This window comes from Fulmarus glacialis, unplaced genomic scaffold, assembly GCF_000690835.1.
Source record: "Fulmarus glacialis isolate BGI_N327 unplaced genomic scaffold, ASM69083v1 scaffold11548, whole genome shotgun sequence".
Lineage (NCBI taxonomy): Eukaryota > Metazoa > Chordata > Aves > Procellariiformes > Procellariidae > Fulmarus > Fulmarus glacialis.
In genome coordinates this window covers 69,752-93,798 of record NW_009227692.1, presented here as the reverse complement: position 1 = coordinate 93,798, position 24,047 = coordinate 69,752, and the positions used below count along the sequence as shown (strand labels likewise).

At 36.5% G+C, this 24,047-nt stretch overlaps 1 protein-coding gene across 1 annotated transcript in view; it reads right to left on the bottom strand.

The window, feature by feature from the left end:
* Window positions 1-24,047, bottom strand: part of LOC104080747 (thrombospondin type-1 domain-containing protein 7A-like) — a 67,749-nt gene that overhangs the window by 5,977 nt on the left and 37,725 nt on the right. Inside the window, exons 8-9 of the mRNA XM_009583248.1 lie at window positions 9,144-9,335; window positions 218-452 (exon numbers count right to left, since the gene is read on the bottom strand). Of these exons, the coding sequence (XP_009581543.1) occupies window positions 218-452; window positions 9,144-9,335 (427 nt within the window). The remainder of the gene's footprint in view (window positions 1-217; window positions 453-9,143; window positions 9,336-24,047) is intronic.

Genomic DNA, 24,047 nt, shown 5'->3' with positions numbered 1-24,047 from the left:
CACTGTAAATATAACCCATAAAAAATCAATAGTGAGAAAGGTATTTTATAGTCCTTCTGTAGCTTCAATTTTGTATTTTTAAAAGATGAATTGTTCCCTCATGAGAACACAAAGATGGGGGTCTTTTTGTCTTTGCATGCAGTCATTGGTGACATAAATATAGAGCAGTAAAATCCAAAGATAATTACAGCATGAAGATATTTTTTAAGATCTTTACTTTTTTGGGCCCACTTGTCCCACGTTGACTCTCACACAGATGACCTTTCTTGTCTGCATCCCCACGGAACAGGTGGCCTCCCCATTCCAGCTGGCAGAGGAGTTGAAAGCAGAGACAGACGTATCCTCTATGCACTGTCCCCACGGGCCAGTCTGCCAATGATACACAGTGCAAGAGTGTTCGTTACAGCTGCGTGTTTCCTGTAGGGCACTACTATTTGGGCACTGTATTCCTCCTGGAACAATAAAACAGGGCAAAAGTTCATGCAGTGGAAGGAAATAAAGTGTTTTATTAAAAAAAAAAACAAACAACAGTTATTAGTTATAATACTACAGTTATTAGTTATATATTATCACTTTGATTACATGAAAGAAATGTTGTTCCTTTTTCCTCCTCTTCATATGCCCAATATGGACTTTGGCAAACTTCAGTCAATAGACTACACAGAACAGAAATGTACATGGACAGTAAATGTAAATGTGTACAATAAGGATACCAAAATAATCATAACTTTTATAACACACTAAGTGCTTGGAGTAATCTACAGCCTTTTTATTTTGGGGTTCTCCAAAAGAGACTGCAAGAGATCATACAAGGAGGTATGAAGGCTGTAGGCAGAAGAAATGGTTAAATGTTCTAGTTATGCATGTGTAGAGACCGCTGTTTATGTCTAATTCACGGATCAATTAAAAAGATTTTTGGTGCTCTTGTCCTAGCTCCCAGTGGATATTTATCCATTTTACGTAATTACCAAAGAGGATGGCACAGCTGGCAATTTCAGGTCCAGATTGAGATAACAAAGGCTGTTGCAGGTAAAGATTAAAATGCATTCATGTGTCAATAATTGTGAAGAAAAGCTCAGATAATGTAATCTTTGTTGTGTCCGGTTTCAGATAATATGTTCAGTTTTTTATACTCAAGCACTTCAAAGCTAATCTGGCCTTCCAGTCCTCCATGAGTGGAGAAGAGGTCTTTCCTATCAGACTTGATCATAGGCTACTAGATGTCTAGCCATGTGAGTAGACAGCATGTCTGCTAGATCTCTGGTGTTGCTAGACATATACAATCTAGGTTTAAGAATTAATTTAAACATTCATGGCCTACACAGGAACAATAGGACTCTTATCTCCAGACGATAGAAAGCCAGGGGAAATCTAAATAACATTTTCGTCTTTCCTGAAAGACAAGAACAGTAAGAAAGATCACTGAAAGAGGAGCTTTTTATTAGTTACTGCAGATGAGCTATACTTTGCTTTCCACTGAAAAGAAAAATGTATGCTTACACCAAGCACATATCAGAGAGCATATTAGCCTTTCGATCCCACTGCTGAACTTTAGGTTGACCTCTGGCCCTACAGACATGCAAGAGGGAAGGGGTTTTAAGCACTCATTGTTGAGAAAAATTAAACAAACAACTAACTGTAATCAAAGAAACAAAGAAACAAGTACTCCAACACAAGTAAGTCAAGTGTCACAAGTGGTGAAAGTACTTTATACCCCAAGTTGCTTTTGTGGAATGTCTAGATCTGCAGCAAACGTGAGGAAAGGGCCATTCTAGTGAAATCATGGGACAAAATCCAAATTCTCAAATTGTTTCCATAGAGATAATTTTAACTTCTGACTTTGGGCTAAAAATATTGATGCAACCAAGAAACAGTAAACATCATATTAACTGAGATGTCATGCCAAAGACAAGCTAATCTTAAGTTTTGCAAAGGGGGATTAGAAAAACCTAAAAATGTGTGAATGTAATTAAACAATGACTGAAAGGGAATTGGTTCTGGCTTAGAATGGATGCAACTCAAGTCTATCAGATTTGCTTTAAGTATATGTCAATATGCATAGCACCAAGACAAAACATGTCATATGCATTTTCCTAAAAACGTACATTAAAAAATCAAATGGTAAAACAAAATTGTGGTTATGTAATATGTTTCAAAAGTTATTCAAAGCAGCTTCCTTCAGCAAATAAAAAATCTTCCAGTTAACAGCAGCAGATAGGAATATAAGCAAGGAAATTAGGAAAGTCAGTGTATTTTGAAAAAGAAAAAAAATCCAAGATAGTAAAGTCACAAATTATTTGGCATGGGAGAGAAAATTGATCCACATGAGAAGGAGTCTAGACATATTCCCCAAGTACAAGGGTTAAAAAAGGGAGAATTTAGAAGAGATGAGGAAGGTTACTAAATTAATTATTTCCATCTGATGTTAGCTCAAGAAGAAACACAAGGGAAATATTTAAGTAAATTCATAAATTAAAGGGGGCTGTGTGGGAAGAAATGTTTCCCCAAGAATGGAAGCCATAACCATCAGTTCCTAAGGCATTTGAGAATAAAGTGACAATTTAGATTCAGTTTTGACAGCTATGCAAGAATGTATATTCAGGGAAAAAATGAGAGTGACATTGACTTGTAAATGAAAAACATTAGGGCATGAATGTTTGCAGCTCAGTGGGAATCCAATTCTGTTCAGATGAACCCAGTAGTTAAAAAAAACTACATAAAGAATGAACAAAATGTAGAAATAATTTTACTGAAATATAAAACAACTAGCACTAGTACTAAATTTGTAATACTAAAAAATATACTCTTTATTTATAAATCAATGTGCCATTCTCTCCAGGAAAACAACATTCCCTTGTGCTCCCTGAAATTAAAGTACGTACAGGATAAGCAGAAGGGGTTGGAAAACTGGCAGTTAAAGATGCCCTTTATAACAGGGCTAACAAGATCAGGGCTGCTCAACTTTAAGAACATTTCACCAGATGAGGTCAGGTTTGACAGGAATATAAAAATTAATGAGTATCACAGAAAAAATAAAATAGGCATTTAATTTTGTCAGAATACATGAAAAAGGGACATACAACAATAAATACATTTTATATAATACATGGTTAGATGACTGTAAATAACTGCTTGGCAGTACTAAAAATATTCATTTCAAGGTACAAAAAAATAGTTGGAACTGAAGCATTTCTTTGTGGTTTAGGATACTAAAGCAAAGCACACTTGGAAATGAAAGGCTAGCTTTACAGAGGGACTTGCATATTACTCATAAAATAGCAGAGATATGAGGGTAGTTTCCTTGAACGCTTTAACAGAATTGTCATATGCTTTTCTGCCTGATTTGGAGCTGTTAATGGGTAAGACATTTCACTCTAGGATATTCAAGGATTGAATTTTATAAGTCTTTTTTTGTGACATTTTCTTGATAGCTTCCAAATTTCAAAATGCTTAATGTTTTTTAAAGCATTTAGGATCATTTTAATTAATCACTTTGATATCACTCATTTTACAAATGCATGTAATTTTATATATGTATTTCAAAACAGCTGGAATAATCTTAGGAGAAAACAGATGCGACTGAAGTGCCTCTTGTAATCTAGAGGGGGAGGTGTTACTTATTTCTTCTTTGCCTTAGGAACGAGGTAGGCACTCCTCGAGGCAGCTGCACTTCCCGAAGACAGACGTGGTCAGTACACGCAGACGGCTAACATAAGAACAAAGATTGCCCTGTCGGTGCAGATCTCTTGTTCCCGTTCTGCAAACATTCACGCTTCCTCACCTGGTGCATAACCGTTACGCAAACCAAGCAGACCTGTCCTATAATACACAACGGGACAGGAATTAGGGTCTACCCATAGGAGATGAGAGGTCTGTTCTCGAGTCCTTCCTCGGATGGATTTGAATCCCAGATCCCACCCTCCAGGCAGGAATCTGAACTGAGGGGCTCCTGAGCAAAAGGGGAAGCACAGTAATGTCCTCTCCCCCGGCTCACCTTCACACGCAGGTGGCAGGTCACTTTGCAAGTCTAGTCTGAAAATTCATGTTCCCCAGTTCCAAAAGTAAGTGGTTTTTTATTCCTGTTTCAGCTGAAATCAGTTAAAACTCATGGAAATCCCTATCTTCTCCAAAATTCATCCTTTGGTGAATAAGCAATTTGCTGGGGAAACAATTACTCAATTCTATGCTTTCAGATTTAATTACCAAGCACTGTTATTTCAAGCCAGGAAAATACAAAAATTAAAAACAAACAAACCGAGCAAGTGTAAGAAGAGTAAACACATTAAAAAGCCCTAAGTATAACTCCTCTTTTGCAACTATGAAGTCAAAGTGCACTGGAATTTTAACAGGAATAAAATTTTAAAGCATATCAACCATAATTTGCCTAGAGTTGAGAAGAAAGTCCTTTGATCCAGCTGTTCTTTACAGGTTCAGTAAACCAATCTTGCAGATATATGAGAAGTATGAGGTATTGGCCCCTGTCAAACAGAATACCTGATGAGATGGACACAGATATTCTATGCTATCTAACTCAGTGATGTTTAATAGTCTGTGATATATGAGGTCACACTAAACAGTCCTTCTGGCATTATACTTTGCTAATCTATGAACATACAATAGCCATAGTAGGATATTGCCATGCATATGCATCCCTGCCCTAAGAGAATATTTCAAACAAAATCGTCCTTCACTCTCATTTTATTAAATTAAGCTTTTTGATCAGATTATTTTCTTCTTTGCATTTGACTTGTGGGTTGTTTTTTTTTTTTTTAATCTTTACTTTTCCAAAATCAGTATCAGTCCTTTACTACTGATAAAACTTGGAATGTATCCACAATATTTGTGTTATGCTGTATGACACTGATTTGGCAGTGTCAATAAATGGCAGTGTATAATCAATACAGAATCAATCTGCATATCTACTATTTGCTAAAAAATTAAGACTCATTTAGTACTTTTTAGTGTCAGGTCATGGCCTGTGTAAAGTAGTCTTAGTGCGTATTACTAATTATATACGATTTTTGTAAGCAGGAAATAAAAAATTAACAGAAATATTAAACAGAAAATAAAACAAAAATAGACAAACCCTACGTTCAACAGAGATAGACTGAGCTGTATACGATGCCTTTACTACACTTATGCAGAACAACTATATGATGTATCAGGTAACATCATTATGTCCTCTGCTGTCATTTTAAATTTTGAGACAATGACTTTCCTGAGTTTCTTACTGTACCATGAAGATGTATTTGACAGTGACACAAATGAGCTACCACTATAGGCAGGCTCACAGACAGGCAAATTTATAAATCACTTCACCTTTCAAACCTTCAAGCTGAGGACAATGATCTCAGAAAAGATATCAAAAATGGTTATTGTGACACCAGTTTCCACATGGAGTCATCTCACAAACCACAGAAAGTCTTTATCTTGAGGAAAGAGTCTCCTCTCTCTCTCTCCACTGAATGCAAGTAAATAAGCCCATCCCAGATGTGCATAAACACACTGTGCTTGAGGCTCTGCAGCATGTGGTTTGACCATGGAGGTGTTGTTCTGAATGAGGAAATGCTGATGAGAGGGAGTATGGCCAGGGTCAGCTCCTGGCTCGAGCAGAAGCCAGTGTGGTGCTGGAGGGGCAGTCGTATCCCAGAGCTCATTAGAAAACTTTGTCACTACTGTAATTTACATATGGCTTCAGTTTTTCCTGTGAAGCTATTCTTGTCACCAAGGAATTATTATAATACTACTGAATTATTCCTATTCTAAGTCACCCAAGAAAATTGATTATACTGTGGCTGTTTCCTGGTGGCCCGTTATGCTAACTTGATGGTTTCTTCAAACCAATTCAGCAGCATAGATAGCTGGGAAGTAAGAGGAAAAATAAGGTCTTAATTGTGAAATGACATAGCTCTATCACAGTAATCTGCCAACCTTAACAAGCAAAATGACAGAATATAGTATTTTTTTTATTTGAAAGAGGAGACAAACTGAACAATCACAGGCAATACATCGATAAGAAGCCATCTGAGATCCAGATAAAAGGACCTATTTCATATGTATCTACAGAACCTCAAAAATTTCAGTGGGGTATTCATGTTTAAGTACCCCAATGAACAAGAGTTAAGCACTTCAGATACTTTGAAGGATTGCAGTATTCCTTTTGTATGTAATGCTTGCAATGCTTTGGTCTTGCCAGGCTTGTAGACTGAATTCTCCATGACTAGCAGGAGCGTGCGTGTGATCAAGGACTCACAGTGGTAAACCTGGCCTCCTTATGTCATCGTAGAAGCCAAATTTAGCATTATTCATAGATTGGCAACAGACTTGCACATTCTTTCATTAATTAATGTCCAAACCTGATATCATAGGAATTGTATATATTTATGTACAATATCTTTGTCCTATTGTGTTCTGAATAAAAACTCTGAAACATCATGGCTATATTATGAATTACTATGAAATGGCTTACCTAACCTGGACTGTCTCTCATACCAACAGTTCAAGGAAAAGTCCAAAAATCTAAAAGGGAACACCTGTTGGACCGTTCACCTGAACAGAACGGATAGCTATTTTCAGAGGTCAGTTTTAATGTGTAAATGGAATTATTGGTCTTACATTTATGAGACTTGGGATTTTTAGTTATACATGACAATTAGAGAGTTTTCATCAACAGTAGTGTGCATTTTTTATAAGCTCTGAATAGAACTGAGAACTGCATGTTTCCCAAAAAAGGTTCACCTGAAGCTTTCTTTTTATATCAGCAGAATACAGACTTTCAGATACACGATTATGTTCTGTGCCTCCAGAACATAAAATTACCTCCCAGCACCAACTACACAATCAGTGTTTTATGTTTTGGGAACACTGCTGATCTCTGTCATGCAGTTCTGGAGGTGAAAAGTCATTCAGTTATTTGTCACGCAGCAAATGACTAAAAGGCATAAGAGACAGCTGAGGAGAAAGATGACAATAACTCTAATTTCAGTGAAGCATAAAAAAAAAAAAAGCTAAACAGATACTTTTTGAATATAATACAAGCAAAGGTGAAAAGCACCTTCCAGCTAGATTTGTAACGATATGCTAAGCTTTGGAAGGTTCTTTTATTTATTTATGTGTTTTTATTCTCTGCAGTACGTACAGAGTGCAGAGGAGCACGATGTTGAAGATATCTGACCAAGATGTGAGTGAATTGCTATAAGCTAGGTAGATATACCAGCTTGCATCCTTAAAAAAAGCACAGGATAACCTCATCTTGGAATAGTGGTAAAGAGCCCAGGGTTCGAGCAAAGCTGAAGCACTACAACATCTAGGTAATGAGTTGGCTTTCTCAGCAGTAGTTTAGGGATCTCTTCACTACAACCTGTGTGGTTTGAGACTTGTCAATCTTTGTGACCACTCAGTGCTGGTTCTGATCATTGCGCAACAGACATAAATAAAATTCATACACCTAAAATCCAGCCTATGCTTAACTGCTTTGCTGCATCTGTAGCCTTGTAAATTATCCTAAGATGTGTTAAGTACCAAAGTCAGAACAAAATGGGTACTTTTTAAAAAGAAGCGTAACAAAGCGGAATCATTTTCTGGAGTAATTTAGGTTTTCACTTCTGTGGCATGCTTGTCAGGATGTTAAACTTCTGTCTCCAATAAAACTGCACAAGCATATGGAAAATCTATTATCTTGACCTACATGGAAAAGCACTGAGCATGAGTATATGTTTATTTGAATTATCATCTGAAAACACAGCTCTGTGTTTCGCACAGAATGAGTCCGTTTGACACACTATGAGAAAAAGGGACAACATAAAACCAATTTTGTTTCTAATTTTAAGAGCATTTCTACTTTATTACATAGATCCATCTAAGTAATTTATTATTTGAATCACCTACTAAAATAAGTACAGTTGCCTCTTACACTTGTAGCAAAGGTCCCTTTCAGGGAAAAGGTTGAAAGTGCCTGCTCTGCTAGATTTTTTTTTTTACAGTTACCCGAATTATGTGAAATACACAGTATACTTCTAGCAATTAAATTAACTGCGTTTGCAAACAGAGAAGTGTTTTGGTATATGATGAAGCCTGTCCCTTTCTTTCTCCATTTCTCGGAATGGGTATTCTGTTTCACTACTTCCATACTTTACGGATTTCACGTTTCAGCTAAATTTCATCTTAACTCTGAAGTAATAAGATGCTTAACAGTTTTAAAGAAGAATTAAAACATGCACGTGTTCGTTCATGTTGAAGGCATTTAACTGTCAGTAATACACATGAATAAATGTTTTCCAAGAACTCTTTGGTGACTATGTCTCCTTGCTGCCAGTGTTGCACAAGGCATTTTACCAGTTGGACCGCAGCATACCTGACGTGGACATTTTAGAACCATGTTACATATAGAATACATTTGCTCTATTACCCCCCAAAATACATAAGAACAAAACTAAACAAAACCATTTATAGGAAGCATAGAAAATCATCAAAGAGTAGACATAAACCTATATCCGAAACCTTTTTCTTCTTTTCCTTTATATTCCAGCTATGTCTTGTCTTTGCATTTGCTGCAGATGCTGCACAAGGACCATTTGCATGAATGGAAACCATTCACATGAGTGAGGATTTGCAGGGTAAAACCAAAGTCTTACTATGAATAAAAATGTCAATGGGGTAACATTAGTTACCAATTTGAGCTAATAAACTGCAGAAGCCATTTGTTAGGATTTGAACCCATTAACACTCTCATCTTTTCAGCATTCATACTTACATCCTTCCAAACTGGACCTAAATTATAGCTAGGGTTGCTAACAATCCTTTATAAATATCTTTCAGAGAGATCTGCGCAGGATAAATCGTTTGCCTTGTTCAATTTTAACAGAAAGCAGGAAAATCATATATTCAAAATCAAAACAGTAACATTATGCGGAATAATAAAAAAAGCAACATTAACTGAAATAAGCAAAATAAAATCTCTTTTTTAAAACAGCTTTAGGTACCATGAGTAGATGTAGGATAAGCATTTAAATATTTTTCTATATTTAAAAAACCACAACTCCATCTAATAATTTGTTTCTGTTGATCAAGAAATTACTTTGTCATTGCAAAGACAGTTGAGAATTCACAATCAAACAAGAGTCTGCAAGAGTACGCGACCTTACCTTCACCTGCATACGCCAGAATGGAGCGGGCACGCATCTGCTTCCCTTCTGTGGTTTTGCCGGAGCAGGTGTGCGAGCAGGAGGACCATGCGGACCACATGCTGAGCACACAGTCCTTTGGGCATGGAGCTTCACAGACAACCGGGATTGGGTAGATAGCATCTCTGCACAGCTGTCTGTCAACCTCGTCTCCTGGGAAAGAAAAGGCCAGTAGCAGTCTATCATTTGTTAAATTAACTTAAAATGAGCAATCTAGTCCAGATGGGCACACAAAGAAATTAGATTCTGTTCTTCTATATAAACAAGGTAAATAGATTTTTTTATTAAAATGACTTGTCTCCTCTGCCTTGATTCTAGAAGAACATGCTTAAACCTAGTTCAATCTGAAGTGAATAGGCCAGCCTGGGTGGCCTTTAGTCTTTCATTTTGTTAATACATGTTTGATTCTACAGAAAATCCTAATGTGAATAACAGTATATAATACACTATGAAAACTGTATACATGGAAATTCATGTACATTAATCACCTAGTCTTCATCCATGTTTGGGGGAGAAGGGGAAAAGTATCCTAACTTCCAGCTCAGCCAGTTTTACAACCCACAATTCACCCTTTGAATTGCAGCTATGCATCAAAATATGAAGAGTGTGGCAGTAAGCTGCAGTCAGAGTGTCTTGTTTGGTTAGAAAGATCTTCATTTGTTAGCCAAGCCAGCAACACATCAGTCTTTGTGTCATGGAAGTATAAAAAGATCTATGCATTTGTATTCTGTCACATCAATGTACACATTTCATTACAATTAAAAGATCCAGGCTGGTATAAATTGTTTAATGAAATAGTAGCTAGTGTTTAAGTAGCAGGGCTGCTTTTGTTTTCAGTAAGGAAATCATAGGAGCACGGTGTCAGAGATTTGTCTGAACAGGACCCTAATCACAAAGTGGTTAGTTTTGTAAGGCGACATATGATTTCCTGATCAAATCAGTTAAAATCCATTAAATGAGGAATGAACAAATGACCGCATATTCAGAGGTCAATAAGTCTCATTGACAGTGACAAAAGCCTCAGGATAAATCTTCATTTTGGAGCAGATGGTGGAAAAAATGAATGAAGGAGGGAGAGGTTTGGAGTCACTGTTTTAGAGTTATAGCCTTGTGCTGGTTTTGGCTGGGATAGAGTTAATTTTCTTCATAGTAGCTAGTATGGGGCTGTGTTTTGGATTTGTGCTGGAAACAGTGTTGATAACACAGAGATGTTTTTGTTACCACTGAGCAGGGCTTACACAGAGTCAAGGCCTTTTCTGCTCCTCACCCCACCCCACCAGCGAGCAGGCTGGGGGTGCACAAGAAGTTGGGAGGGGACACAGCTGGGACAGCTGACCCCAACTGACCAAAGGGATATCCCATACCATATGACGTCATGCTCAGCATATAAAGCTGGGGGAAGAAAAAGGAAGGGGGAGACCTTTGGAGGGATGGCGTTTGTCTTCCCAAACTGTTACGCATGGTGGAGCCCTGCTTTCCTGGAGATGGCTGAACACCTGCCTGCCAATGGGAAGTAGGGAATGAATTCCTTGTTTTGCTTTGCTTGCGTGCGCGGCTTTTGCTTTACCTGTTAAACTGTCTTTATCTCAACCCACGAATTTTCTCACTTTTCCAATTCTTTCCCCCATCCCAGCAGGGGGGAGTGAGCGAGCAGCTGCGTGGGGCTGAGTTGCCAGCTGGGGTTAAAGCACGACAAGCCTTTTTATCATACAAACCAATTATAGAAAGAGCTTGCAACTAAAAGCACCAGGAACTGAGCAGTAGTCCAATATGTAATGCCAGTCACAAGGAACTGTGAAAAAGTTACATCTAAGAGTGTACTGGATTTCTGAGGCCCTGTTAATGATATACAATCAAGGCATGGAAAGAGCCAGTGTCATTTGTAAACATGATTTTTTTTTTTTTTACAGTTCTCTGAAAAGCCTCTGAATGTCTTTTGTGTTATATGATCCTTTCTGTACTGGGGCATAAAACCTTCTGTTTAATTATGATTCATCTACTGAAACGTTATTGAAGCACATGCGATCTCAATGGGACTGAAGAGGAGTGTCTATAGCATTGCGCTTGCTAGATCCATGATGTCAACCCTTTTGTTTTAATAGCTAATATCAACAAAATAGTGTCTCATCAAGATTTACAATTAACATAAGTCTTTGATACAACGAAACGTTTGTTAGAAATAGCCATTAAATACTTTATAATTTAATGATAAAGACATCAGCCAGTGTTAATAACCACCACCTGGATTCTGAAAAGCTAATTCAGTGAGCACTGTGAAAGCTGTAAATGAAGCCGAAGATCTATAAATGCTGTTTTACCCAAGCCTCAAATTAGGCTTTTATTTCTTGATAGAATGATAATAAAATTAATCAAACACTAATCTAAAGAGAAACTACATTTTTGTCATTCAAGGTTTACAGTCTTAAAACCTCTCAAATAAGAACCCCTGATAAACAGAGTTCCTGAAAATAGGAAGTTCTTTGTACTAGTGACATATCATGAGTCCCAGAATTATTAATGGCCAAATTCTTTATAAAAAGAGGAAAAGATGAGGGCCATCCATCTAATATTATATCCCTTTAACCAGTGTCATATATTTTATTCATACAGAAATTTTAGGCACAACAGAACTGTAAACATCAATCTTCCTTGGCTCTGCAAACCAGGGGAAGTCCTGCAGCTCATGCTTTTAAAATAGCCTAAAGTAGTCATAATCATCTGAATTATAAAGATCTTTGAGAACAAGTCAGTCTCAATAGCTGTATTTTCCCATATTAAAAATATAAATTTGAGCCCTGCCAAAGGCTTCATAGATCTCCCACATCAAGTTCTGCTTCCCTCACTGGACTCAATCTTTGCATCAATTGCTTCTTCTCTCGTATCACAGGTCATCACATCCTGACACCAATGCAGGAGGGATTCCTGCCTGCTTGTCCTGGTTTCGGCTGGGATAGGGTTAAATTTCTTCCTAGCGCTGTGTTTTGGATTTAGTATGAGGAGAATGTTGATAACACACTGATGTTTTCAGTTGTTGCTCAGTGCCCTCCTAGTCCAAGGACAGCTCCCATGTCTACTGACTGAGCTAGGTACACAAGATGGGAGGGAACATAATCAGGACAGCCAGCTCAGCTGGCTAATGGGGTATTCCATACCATGTGACGTCATGCTCAGTATATGAATGGTAGGCGTGATCCAGGAAGTACCGATCACTACCTGGTTATTGGTCAGCGCGGGCGGTGAGCAATTGCATTGTGCATCACTTATTTTGTATATTTATCATTATCATTATTATTTTCCCTTTTCTGTTCTATTAAACTGTCTTTATCTCAACCCACGAATTTTTCTCACTCTTACCCTTCCGATTCTCACGCCCCCCGCGCGGGGGGGGGGGGGGGGGGGGGGGGGGGGGGGGGGGGAGTGAATGAGCGGCTGCATGGTATTTGGCTGCCTGCCAGGTTAAACCACGACACTGCTTCATCAGAACTGCACATGTTCGGGTTGAAGGACAAGACGGAGGAGCAGACTGCAAACTTCTTCTCCAAAGAATAGAAAAAAAAGCTAGAAAAGGGGTGAACCTTACTCTCATATTGTTCCATTGCCAGGTAAGACTCCATGAGGTAAACCGCTGTGACACTTTCACACCTTGCAGGAAATACTACTATTACAATAAAGTATGTCATAGTGTAAACATACAATACTATATCGAGTTTATTTATCGCCTGCCAACTAAGGCGGTGTTAACTTGAAACTCAAGCCAAATTTGGGGTCACAATGAGAAATTGTGTTAAATTAGTTTCAGTCTGAGTTTGTATTTCAAACAAAAAAAAGGCTTCACTCTCTCCCAAAATCAAAGCCCTCTTTTATCCTTTGCTTTTACAGAGAAAATATTCTCGAAATATGTATCTTCCATATTAGCATTTAGGTTTTGTCAGCTGTCCAATTCTTATATGATGAATTCAACAGCATAGATATACAGTTGGAAGGAATGTTTTATAGTGGGTACTTCTTATCTTCAGGGAGATATTTTAGACTAAATTGTTTCTGACATTTCACTAATGATTTTATGAACAATTTGACCTTTGTTGTCTTCCTCTTTAAAGTGCATAGTATAGCCAACTGCCAGGAACCACTGAACCATACGCTGGGAACAATGCCAATGTAAAGACAAAAGCTACTTAGAAGAAGTACCATCTGAAAAAGTTTGTCATGTGTAGTCTAATATTTTATTTGAACTTTATAGGTATACATTTATGTTGCACAAGAGTCAAAGACAGAACTCCAAAAACACAAGTCAAAGGTCCCTGCCCTGAATTATTTATACTCCAAGCAACAGAATGACAAAAAGTAAAAACCAGAAAGATGAAAACAGAGTATGACATTCCTGTCAAGAAAGCTCTTCACCACTTATCTGTTGATTTGTTCATTAAAATCTGGAATCTAGCAATAATCCATATTCAGAAACAGTAGTCGAATGATATTTCTCTCTCATGCAACAGATGCACATTTTGGGCTAAATTATCCAAATTGCACAAAAGGGAATAACTGCATGTAGAAATGGCAGGAGGCAAAAGAGGTTTTCTTTTTCAAGGATTTAAAATGTCAAAAACTGTTTAAACCTTTGCTGGGATTTTTACAGACTTGTATCATCAGTAAAGTCCACCAAGGAGATAGCCTTTCAAATCCACATCTCTTCCTTGAACTGTTATGCTGGATCCAGCTAGAAAATCAGCAAAGCGAGTCACTAGATTAAAAGGTCCTCATGGCTTTCTTGGTGTGAAGACTAAAGGTTGGGCTAGACCACAGAAGATCTATGTTCTCTTTTTAATGTAGCTGAATCATGTCACTCCTTCGTGTTTTTATTTATTCATCTGTAAAATGTGTCTGATATTTAAGTTTCTTGTAAAATGCTTTAAGATCTTTCCAATGGGAAGCATTCCCAGAGCTGGTATCATTAGAAAGACATGGCAAGGAAACCCTCTGCTTATTGTGCATCTTTTAATACGATGCATGCTTCAGTGCACAGTAAAAAATTGCTGTCAAATTCTGACCTGTAGTAAATGGAAAGGCAAGTGCTTAACAGAGGGCAAAATTTTTTTAAAGCCTTAAAATGAACAGTAAAATCACTGCAAGATTCAATGAGGCATAGAGAACAACTGGAAAAAAAAAAAATCAACATAAAATAAAAATGCTGCTGGGGTCCTACGCAGTAAGGCAATGAACTTGGTCTCAGTCCTGCACCTGGAACCAGCTATAGTCCCTGAAAGGCTGAACTATAACCTGATATAAATTAAGTAAAAAATTGACAATAAAATCACAATAAATGGGATAAAATCAAGAGAGTGCTTTGAACATTAATATTGAACTTTTTTTTTTAAATGCCTGTGTAATCAGTAAACTACAGGAATATCACAGAGTGGTAAAACAAATCATGCAGTTATATTTTAAAGTTCATAAAAGAATTAATGACAGTAACTGAGCCTAAATGCTAAAACTGCAGACTTCAGACTTTGTACTGCCTAGTCAAATGTGTTCAAATTTACTAGTATATCTGCAACTCTAAGAAAAAAAAAGGCTCAATTATGCCAATATCTTCTTTTTGTGGCTCCTGGTAGCCACATCTGATAGTCTGCTTTTAAGTACAACATACCGCAGGAAACGACAGCGTATCATTCAAGAGTTTTTAAACCTGCATATTTAAAATTACAATGTAAAAATACAAAAGGATGGAAAAGACTGACAGTTCAAAGCACTGCATGATCTGGATGTACTGGTTATACATATTAGGGTATATACTGTGTTGTATGTATGTGACTACATCAGTTATAGGCAATGCCTCCCTTACCAGCTTTCTTGTCTTGCCAGTGAAGCTGAAAAGGAGGCACACAATGTGTCATCCACTGGAAAACCACTGGGCACCTGAAATACTTGGTAAGGCACCCCAGAGCCCAGTTTTTGAAGTGCTCTGTGTTTGTGGGTGTTCTTATTCAATTGCCTTCAATAATGCCTCTAAGCATGGAGGCTGCAGGAGAAGAATGCAGTTAGTTCACACAATGTTAAAATCTGTGAGCTGTGCCGGTTCCCATTTACTGTTTCCTTCCATCCCTGTGTAGAAAAATAATCAACAGGGTTGTAAAGGCTGAAATGACTAACGAGACTGTTCTTTATCTTGAATTCCCATGCAGGTTCCCATGTGCATTCCTCCCACATGAGGACCTATATGTGTCCTTACGCTGACTCCCTTGTCAGCTTTCGAGTCTGTTGAATGACCTCCTCAGACTGGCTGAGGAACCAAAGCTGCTGTGTAGACATCAAGAACAAAATATATCTATCTATATTCAAAACTCAGTAAAACAAGATCTGTGATGTGTGCTCAGTCCTGTTTTTCATATGGAACTAACTTTAACCATTCTCTGTACCCAAAGTTAGTAAAGCATATGCTTCTCCACTAAAAAGTTTGTACATGCTACAATTTTACAATTTTTGTGTTATTCCTGTAGATATACAAAGATAGTTTGACTAGAAGAGGGGAAAATGTTTTGGTTTTTTTTTTCATTGACTTACAATTCTGAAGTGCCTAAATATCTGTTTTCATTATAACTCAGGGCAGAAAATAAGCAAGAAAATATCAGTCTAAAATGTAATTGCTTCAAAGTTACATGAACATCACAACTAGACTGTAATAATATAGAAAAAGCATTAATGAGTTTAACTGTTATTATTCTAAAGAAAATTCAAAAAAAGCTTCAAGAAAACCACTGAAATAAGAGAAAACATGCAAACTTATCCAAATTTGAAGTTCTATACTAGGCTTTCGTTAGTAATAACCTTGTCTACATATTGGCTGATTAGTCTAATGTAAAATGGGCAATTCTTCACATTACAGAAAAGCTATTAAAATTATCACAAAACCATACATTTTTCAGATGCTAGGACACATTATATCTGCTAATAAGCAGATAGTAAACAATCACCAGGATAAACTAACATTATCATTTTAATTTCTAACACTATTGCATTTCTTTCAAATCACTAAGCAATTACCAGTCCCCAAAGTTCATCACAAAAGGAAAAATCCTGCCTGCCTAGCATGAATGTCACAGCAATTAACATTTCCTTCCAAACCACGGTTCTGCAGCAGTAGTGTGGATTTTTCTTTTTTCAGTGATCAGAAGAGGTAGAGAACTATGTTGTGAACTATGCATAGGAAAAAGTGGAGGCCCATAAAATTTTCATTCAACTTCTGTCCTTTTGCATAATCAGGCACTTGCTATCTGTCTTCCTCAAACCTCCACATCTTACTTCAACTTTATCAGAACTGCTAATTGGAAATTCAGTCTCATATCGTGACTGATTTTTTTTTTGGCAGTTCTTTTTGTTTTGTTGTTCGGTTGTGGTTTTTTTTTTCTTATACAAGAGGAACTCTCTGAGGAAAGCTGTCTTTCTCATAGCACGTCTCTAATTAAAACGCATATACAACTGTGAAAGGCTGACCCAGATTTTTCAGTAGCGAGAATTTAGAAGTTAATCTCTGAAAACCTAATCAAATAAGCCATGGAAAGGGGAAACAATAACATTTACATCCAATTCATCATTTACCATGTTGTTTAGCCCAACAATCTTAAGAGTATTTGGAGGAAAAAAGAGCAGCATGTGCAACAGTATCTGACTGACAGACTAATTTTTGGTCTTGAATCAGTTCAATTCTTGTATATAACACATACTTTGATAGACATTAGGAAACTTAAAATGTTTTATTAATCCCAGCAGACTTCATAACACCTCGACAGTGTTTATTCATATCTGCTCCAAAGATAAAGGCTGTCAACATAAGCATTAATGTTAGTAAAATGCCAGTGTCCTTGAAAACAGTAGCAACGCTATGTTACCTTGTATGTAATTATTTTCTGTTCTAGTTCCTGAATGATCAGTTGTCAAGAAATCTCTCTGCATGAGGTAGGTTGATAAATTTTCAACATTTTGAATAATGTTTAACTTCTCTAATTATTGAACATAAAGGAACATTAACCTACAATTTATATTCTCAATATATTCTACTTCATTGGCTCTGAAGTTTTTCAACAAACACAATGTGAAAAGATGGTGTATTTTTCCCTTGTATTATTCTTATCAAGTGACGTTTCTGCATTCATTTCTATTGCTTAGGTGCCTAGCTGGTAGCTCCAAGTGTTAAATCAGTTGCTAATTCCCTAACCACATGCCTTTCTCTCGATTGCTTTTGCTAAGTAGCATTTGCATTTAATTAAGTATGTCTTAATTAGTTGATGGTTAATACTCATGAAGTCATTTTCTTCTAAGAAGCCTAAGTAGAAATGGCACTGATTTCAATGAAGACAAATACACTAGTTTCTCACATCTGCTCATTATGCAAAAATGTAAGAAAATTCGTCTAATAGTTTAATGATATCAAAACATTGTAGGATTGTAAACTGTTTGATTTGGTGATTTGTGTGTGAAAATTTATGGTGGTTTTGGTTTCAGTGTAGAATTTCAAGTAGTATCATACAGTCTACTCCTTACTAAAAGAAAAATTATAAACATGATACTTTGGCCCCTTACGAAAAAAAATCATGAATCTCATAAACACGGATGGAATTTTTTTCAAATGAGAAACTTGCACAAGCACATACACCTTCATCTTATTTATACGTTTACCGTGACTGTACACACAAACCAGTGACATATAGAAAAGGCCACTGACTACTCCCCTTTCACGATGCTAATACTGGAAGATATGAATACCTTTTAAAATATAATCCTAAATTTTAAAATGTGGTTTTGGCTTTTTTTTTAAGCAAACATTTGCAATGAAAAATGACTGATGATGGCAGAAACAAATACTATACAAAAGGAAAATAGCTGGAGCTTAGAAACCCACCATATCTCGTGTTTCTCAAATCAAAGATAATAGCATGTCAACATACTTAAGAAAAAATCATGATCTTTTTAAGATTTTCTATTCCTTAACAAGATGAAACACCACATTTTACAAGCAATAACTTCTTGTTGATGACTGTTGATGCAATCCTCCTCATGTATTCACCTCGCGGGAAAAGAAATTTTGACGAGTGGGAAGACAGTGGCTTCAAGAACTCCCACATTCATGCAGAAATATAATTCCAGCCATAGTACCTGAGCGCTTCTGCTCCTTCTCTGTAACCAAACCAGTAAATGCTACTACTACACCTCAGCTACAGCTTAAAGAGTAGCATGTGTTTGCTAACCTTCCCCACAACACAGCATATTAGCAGCTATTTAGAAAGAATGCAAAAGCAGGTAACCCCATGCGAGTGGTTTATAGGAAAGCTAAAACATATGAAAGGCATTCTGCTACAGAGGTAAGACAGTTCTGGTTCCAAAACATCTTCCCTGTCCTTAAGCTCATCCAAAGTTTCAATCACGCAAATTTCAAGAAAAGTGAGTCACTGCTAAGAAATCCAGTTCAGTATTCCTTAATGCATCAGGTAAAGGTAAGGCTTTGCACCATGTACAAAACCGTTACAGGAATAATCAAACCCAAAATAACACTCCTTACTCTGAAATAATGACAGCAATAAAGGGACAACTCTGAAACAAAAATGAAGAACATGTTTTAAAGATGTATATTTCCTTCTAAAATTGCTTCAGATGGGAAACATCTTTGGATATTCTTTGTATGTAACTGGTTAAAAATAATGAACTCACACCTTCAGGTATGATATTAATGTTTCCAGTAATCCCATCTTCATGTCTGGTAATAGAAGAACATATGTACCTCCATTTATATTAGAGTCATCTATCACAATTACAGTCATGTAGATACAGTCTAAATTTGACAGAAGGAAATAAAAACAGGAAAAGGAATAGTATTTCTTTATCCAAACAATATTTTTTCAATGAAAAATGCAGTGTCATCTGTCACATATGTAGGAAGGCCAGATTAAACAGTATGAAAAAATAATATTCCATAACTATGTTAACTCAGAAATATACAGTAACCTGAGGTACTTGGCTGGGGGGAAAAAAAACCAACTTACTTTTTTTCCATTAAAGTGCAAACTTCTTATTTATGCTTGAATTCTTTACTCGATTAGAATGAGAAAAGTGGAAGAAACTGTTCTGGTCTTTTTTTCGTCTTAACAAGAAGTGGTATCCAACTTCAAACTTTACCTCTTATTCCTTTATCCCACCTCTTATTTTTCACTATTCTTTGCTAGATTTACTCAGGTTGAAAAACTAAATTACATACGTTTCACCCAGAAAATAAGGAAAAAGGTTTTTCAATTCTCCCTGTATTTATTTATATAATTTCCTAAGTGGTAGTGGTGATGGCAGCCACAGTGTCAGTTCCCCCAAGCATACACCAATCACGTGGCTACCTATGAAGCTCCCAATTAAAAAAAAAAAAAAAAAAATTACACGAGGTCAGTTCCTTCACTATATGCACAGAGGCACACTGAGGGTGTCTTATACTACTATGGCTTAAAAAGTAACACAGTCTTTTTACCTTTGACACAACACTAGTTACTGAGTGCATATTTTGTATTATGCATCAAAGACAATGGAAAACTCTTCTTGCAGATGATACCTTCTTTGAATTTTCACTACTTCTGATACCACCGAATATCCACCAGCATGAAAGAGGCTGTATCTGAACTATTAATGATAATGTGAGTACCACTGAAAAAGACTGATCTAAATAGGAATACTGAAGAATTAATCCAAATTAATTACAATGGGACTTTGAAGGAGATTAGTTAAACTGTATTAGCGTTTTGTATGGCTATCATTATTCAGAATGAAAGAGAAAATTCTTAACAAATAGAATTAAGGTCACCTTAATTCTGAATAAGAGGATTCACATACATGTTTAATATAGTTTAAGTAATATTATTTTTGCAGTTAATTCGGATCAACTATTCTAAGTGTCTCCACTCAGACAAGACAAAGTAAACAAAAACTGAAACATGATATGCCTTTAGCCGGAAATCTGCTGTACTTTAACTTTATGCCATAGCAGACTTGTACCACAGGAATAGTATGATATTTCTAATAAAGAGCCCAATGGAGTACCTACTCATTGCCTAACAACAGGAGTAAGATTTCCTACTGCTTGACAGGTAGTTGAAGCATTTTTACGGTTCATTTGCTAATGTAGTCTTACTGAGAATGACAAGGAACAGAGAATACAAGTGTATTGATCATAACCAAGCACAGTTGCCTTCTAGTGTCAAATAAGCCAAGCAAACGTCATCTTGATATGAAAGAAAAAGTAAGTTTGATGACAGGCTATGGTCCCATTGAGAATAAAATCAATATTAGTCAAGGGACCAAGTGGGATCAATACGTCAGACCAATAGGCCATTTTAAGCAGAATGGGGAAAGGAGGGGAAAAGTGCTGACAGAGCTATAAGGAAACAAGAAGACACAGTGTGAATCTGGAGGATGAGATCACTTGAAAATTCACAGTGTATTTCTAAGAACACTTGGCAAAAGCACCAACTCACCTTTAAAAGATACAGCTGATCCCAAGAGCAAGTGGACATTTTCATAAACTTTTCTCAATCGTGCCACAATTTATACAGTTACCAAAAGATATCAAAGTATAACTTCAAACATAAAATTAAAAAATACTTTCTCCATTTGTTTGTAAAATGTTACAGAAACTCTACTGTGTTTAACGGTGAAAAAAATTCCTTTGACAGACTTTAGAAATATTTGTAGTGTAATTTTGAACATTGGTAATAGTAGGATTTAAAATACATGGATTTGAAGATGCAACATGTATCTATTTTAGCATTGCACTATGTCTCTTTGTTTATTTAGAAAACAAGAAGTTTTAGTAATCACTGGGAATTATATCACAATTTTTTCCACTCATGGCTATTCTCATCAAATTTTTAATCTCATCAGATATGGACAAGTAGAGTGTGGTAGCTTTTAAAAAGGTTTCACAGGTATTTTATTGTAACTACTGTTTTAGACATTTCCCCCTTCCCTTCAATAAGCAAAAAATTAAGTGGAGAACAAGTCCAGGAAGGGCAATGGAATGTCAGTGATTTCCAGCAAGTTCGATTAGAAATGATAATTCTGATGTGCTGATCTGAACTAGATTAACATTCAGGATATAATTTAGGAATAGAAACATAAAAAGGAAATAATAGGCAAGACTACAAAGACAGTAGCATGAAAACAATGAGACAGCTCCACTAATGTCTGTAGAACGGCAGCGCTCGCCACAGTCGATCTTCTCAACAATTCCCTACATTGAGGTACTAATCTGCATATTTTAAACAGCTACCTTAAATGGCCTGGTTTTCAAGAAACACTGAATATCCATAACTTTCACTGATTTCAGGGATCTAATTTTCTGCATAAATATGAGTTTTGGAGGATAACTTTATAAATTTAAGCTCAGAAGTTTACAGAGTTGCATCATAAATTGATCCATAAACACTCCAGCACTGCAGTTTCATCCTAGAATTTTCCTAGAAGTATTTTCCTAGAATTTGGCCACCAATATTTTAATGTTATTCCTCTCTAATGCAAGAGCATAACCCACAGCTGAAGAGAATGACTCATGGCATGCAGCTGACAGAGAATTAGATGAATTTTTCAGTATGTCAATTATCTAATATTTCACTACTATAAAGTGAATTTACAGCAAGTTTACAACTACACATTCATAAATATATGTGATACCTCTTGCCACACAAAGATACATGTAACTCAAAAGGGGTTTTAAGAGAATAAGAAAAAATATTATTTTATATAGTAAAAGATGATTGCAAACATTTTCTTTGCATTATTCATCCACCTGCAGCTAGTAAAGAGTTGTCACTCTATATGTAACCTGACAGCTCAATTCAATCACAGTTAAAACACAGGACCCAAGAGGTGTAAAAGAGATCACTGTCACTGTCATGTTTACACATTTCTGAGAAACAGTTTTATAATTAATTTCATGGATGTTTCTGTCTGTGTCCTGCTACTGGCAGATAAAATGCAGTCTTTGGAGAACATATTTTTATCCATCTTCCAATGAATATCTTCTCATCATTACAAGTGGAAGGCACAGCATGCCTTTAGGGAGCTCAGACTGTGAATTAATCTTGTCTTTTGGAAACATTTTCATAACTAATTCCTCTCTAGAAGACTAAACCTAACCCATCCTTTTGACTTCTCTGTTTTCCCCAGCTCTCAGTATATGGATTCAGAGAAAGAACTCTCAGAAAAGCAACCAGAAGTAAATATCACTACATCTTATAAACCTATGCTAAATTAAGGAAATACAATAACATTGTCACACAACAAAACCAAAAGTCGCAGGAACATATCTGCAAGTTATAAGGGACATTATAACTTTTCTACTTCGTTAATAAGTTATACAGGCTAATGTCCTAAAGTCACAGACATCTGACAGATTTCACTGCAGATTTGTACCTACTCAGAGAAATCATCTTTACTCTAGAAATAAGGCTCCCTTTCCCGACTGGAAGGACATCACTGGTTTTCTAGAAATCTCCCACAAGATTTAAGAAGCTTCTAGCTAACATTATTCTACTTTTTCCCCTCTTAAAAAAAAAATCCATTCTGAGACATTCAGAACAACAGATTTGATGTTTCTACTCAATATCTTTTCTCTGGAAAACACTAATGCAGCAATTTGCTATTTATAAAATAATATCAGTACCAATAAAGGATGTCTCAAATCAGTAAAATTAAAGCCTGATAATTCCTAGGGTAAGATTTACATAGCTAATTCATAAATTACCCCTAAAATTATGTCAAGAAACCAAACAGCAGTAAATGCCAGAATTAAAGTTGCCCTTGTATAATGCAGTTTTTTAAACTCCATAATCACACGCTTATTATTTTTCCAGTGGGTCCCTTCCTCCTTCAGTTCACAGATTGGAAACCCCTTAATGAGTAGCTATTTGGTATTTTTAGTTTTATTCTCTTTGTTCAAGGCATAAGCCTATGTTTTATTTACCACACATTAATCAGAAGTCTTATTAAAACAGAATTGGTAATTTTTCTAAGATCTTTCTGTTGTGGCTATCAGACACACACTAATACATTTATTTTCAGAACACTCAAGATGTGACAGGTCATTATTATTTATATTTTGCTGATGCTGAAATAAAGCAGAGCAAAATTAATCCCTGAAGAATGGGACAACTAAGGCTAGTTGTCTGAAAGACAAAACATTCATTACCACAAAATAGCGACTTAATCCCCAAAGGAGATATATCCATTTCACAAATAAGTAGCAAGTTCTGTCGGGAAAATGTCATGTAGGCACAATTAAATAATTAAAGACTTCCATCTGATACATTCGCATAAGGACCAGACACACAACCTTAATTTCCTAATGTTTAAGGGCTTGGCTTTGCAACCTAAGATACTTAATTTTGACATAATATTTCTTTCCAATTCTCTAGTTTAAAACAGAAGGCAAATGAAAAATAGTACTTCTGTCATGGGTGTTACACTGGCTCTGGACACTTACTGCTCTGCCGGGTGATCTCATGGGACAAAAGCAGGAGCAGACCGTAATGCGCTGCGTTTCAGCTCTAGAAGTGACAAATTTCCTTTTCTCTTCCCCTTCTCTGGCTTCTTATCCAGCCTTATTTTCTCCAGACACTAATCCCAGTCTGTCACCTCGCTGTCCCTTTCACCCGGCCCTGCCAAGTTCTCTCCAGCTGCTTGCCAAATCCTCCCTTGGGCTGACCATCGCCAGACTGAATCCTTTCCCAAATTCGTTCCTAATCCTTGCCACGTAGAGACATTTTATGACTTCCTTTGAGTTCCTTACTTGCTCTCGGTAAACTGTCCCGGAGGAAACTAGGGTCAAATCCTACCTTC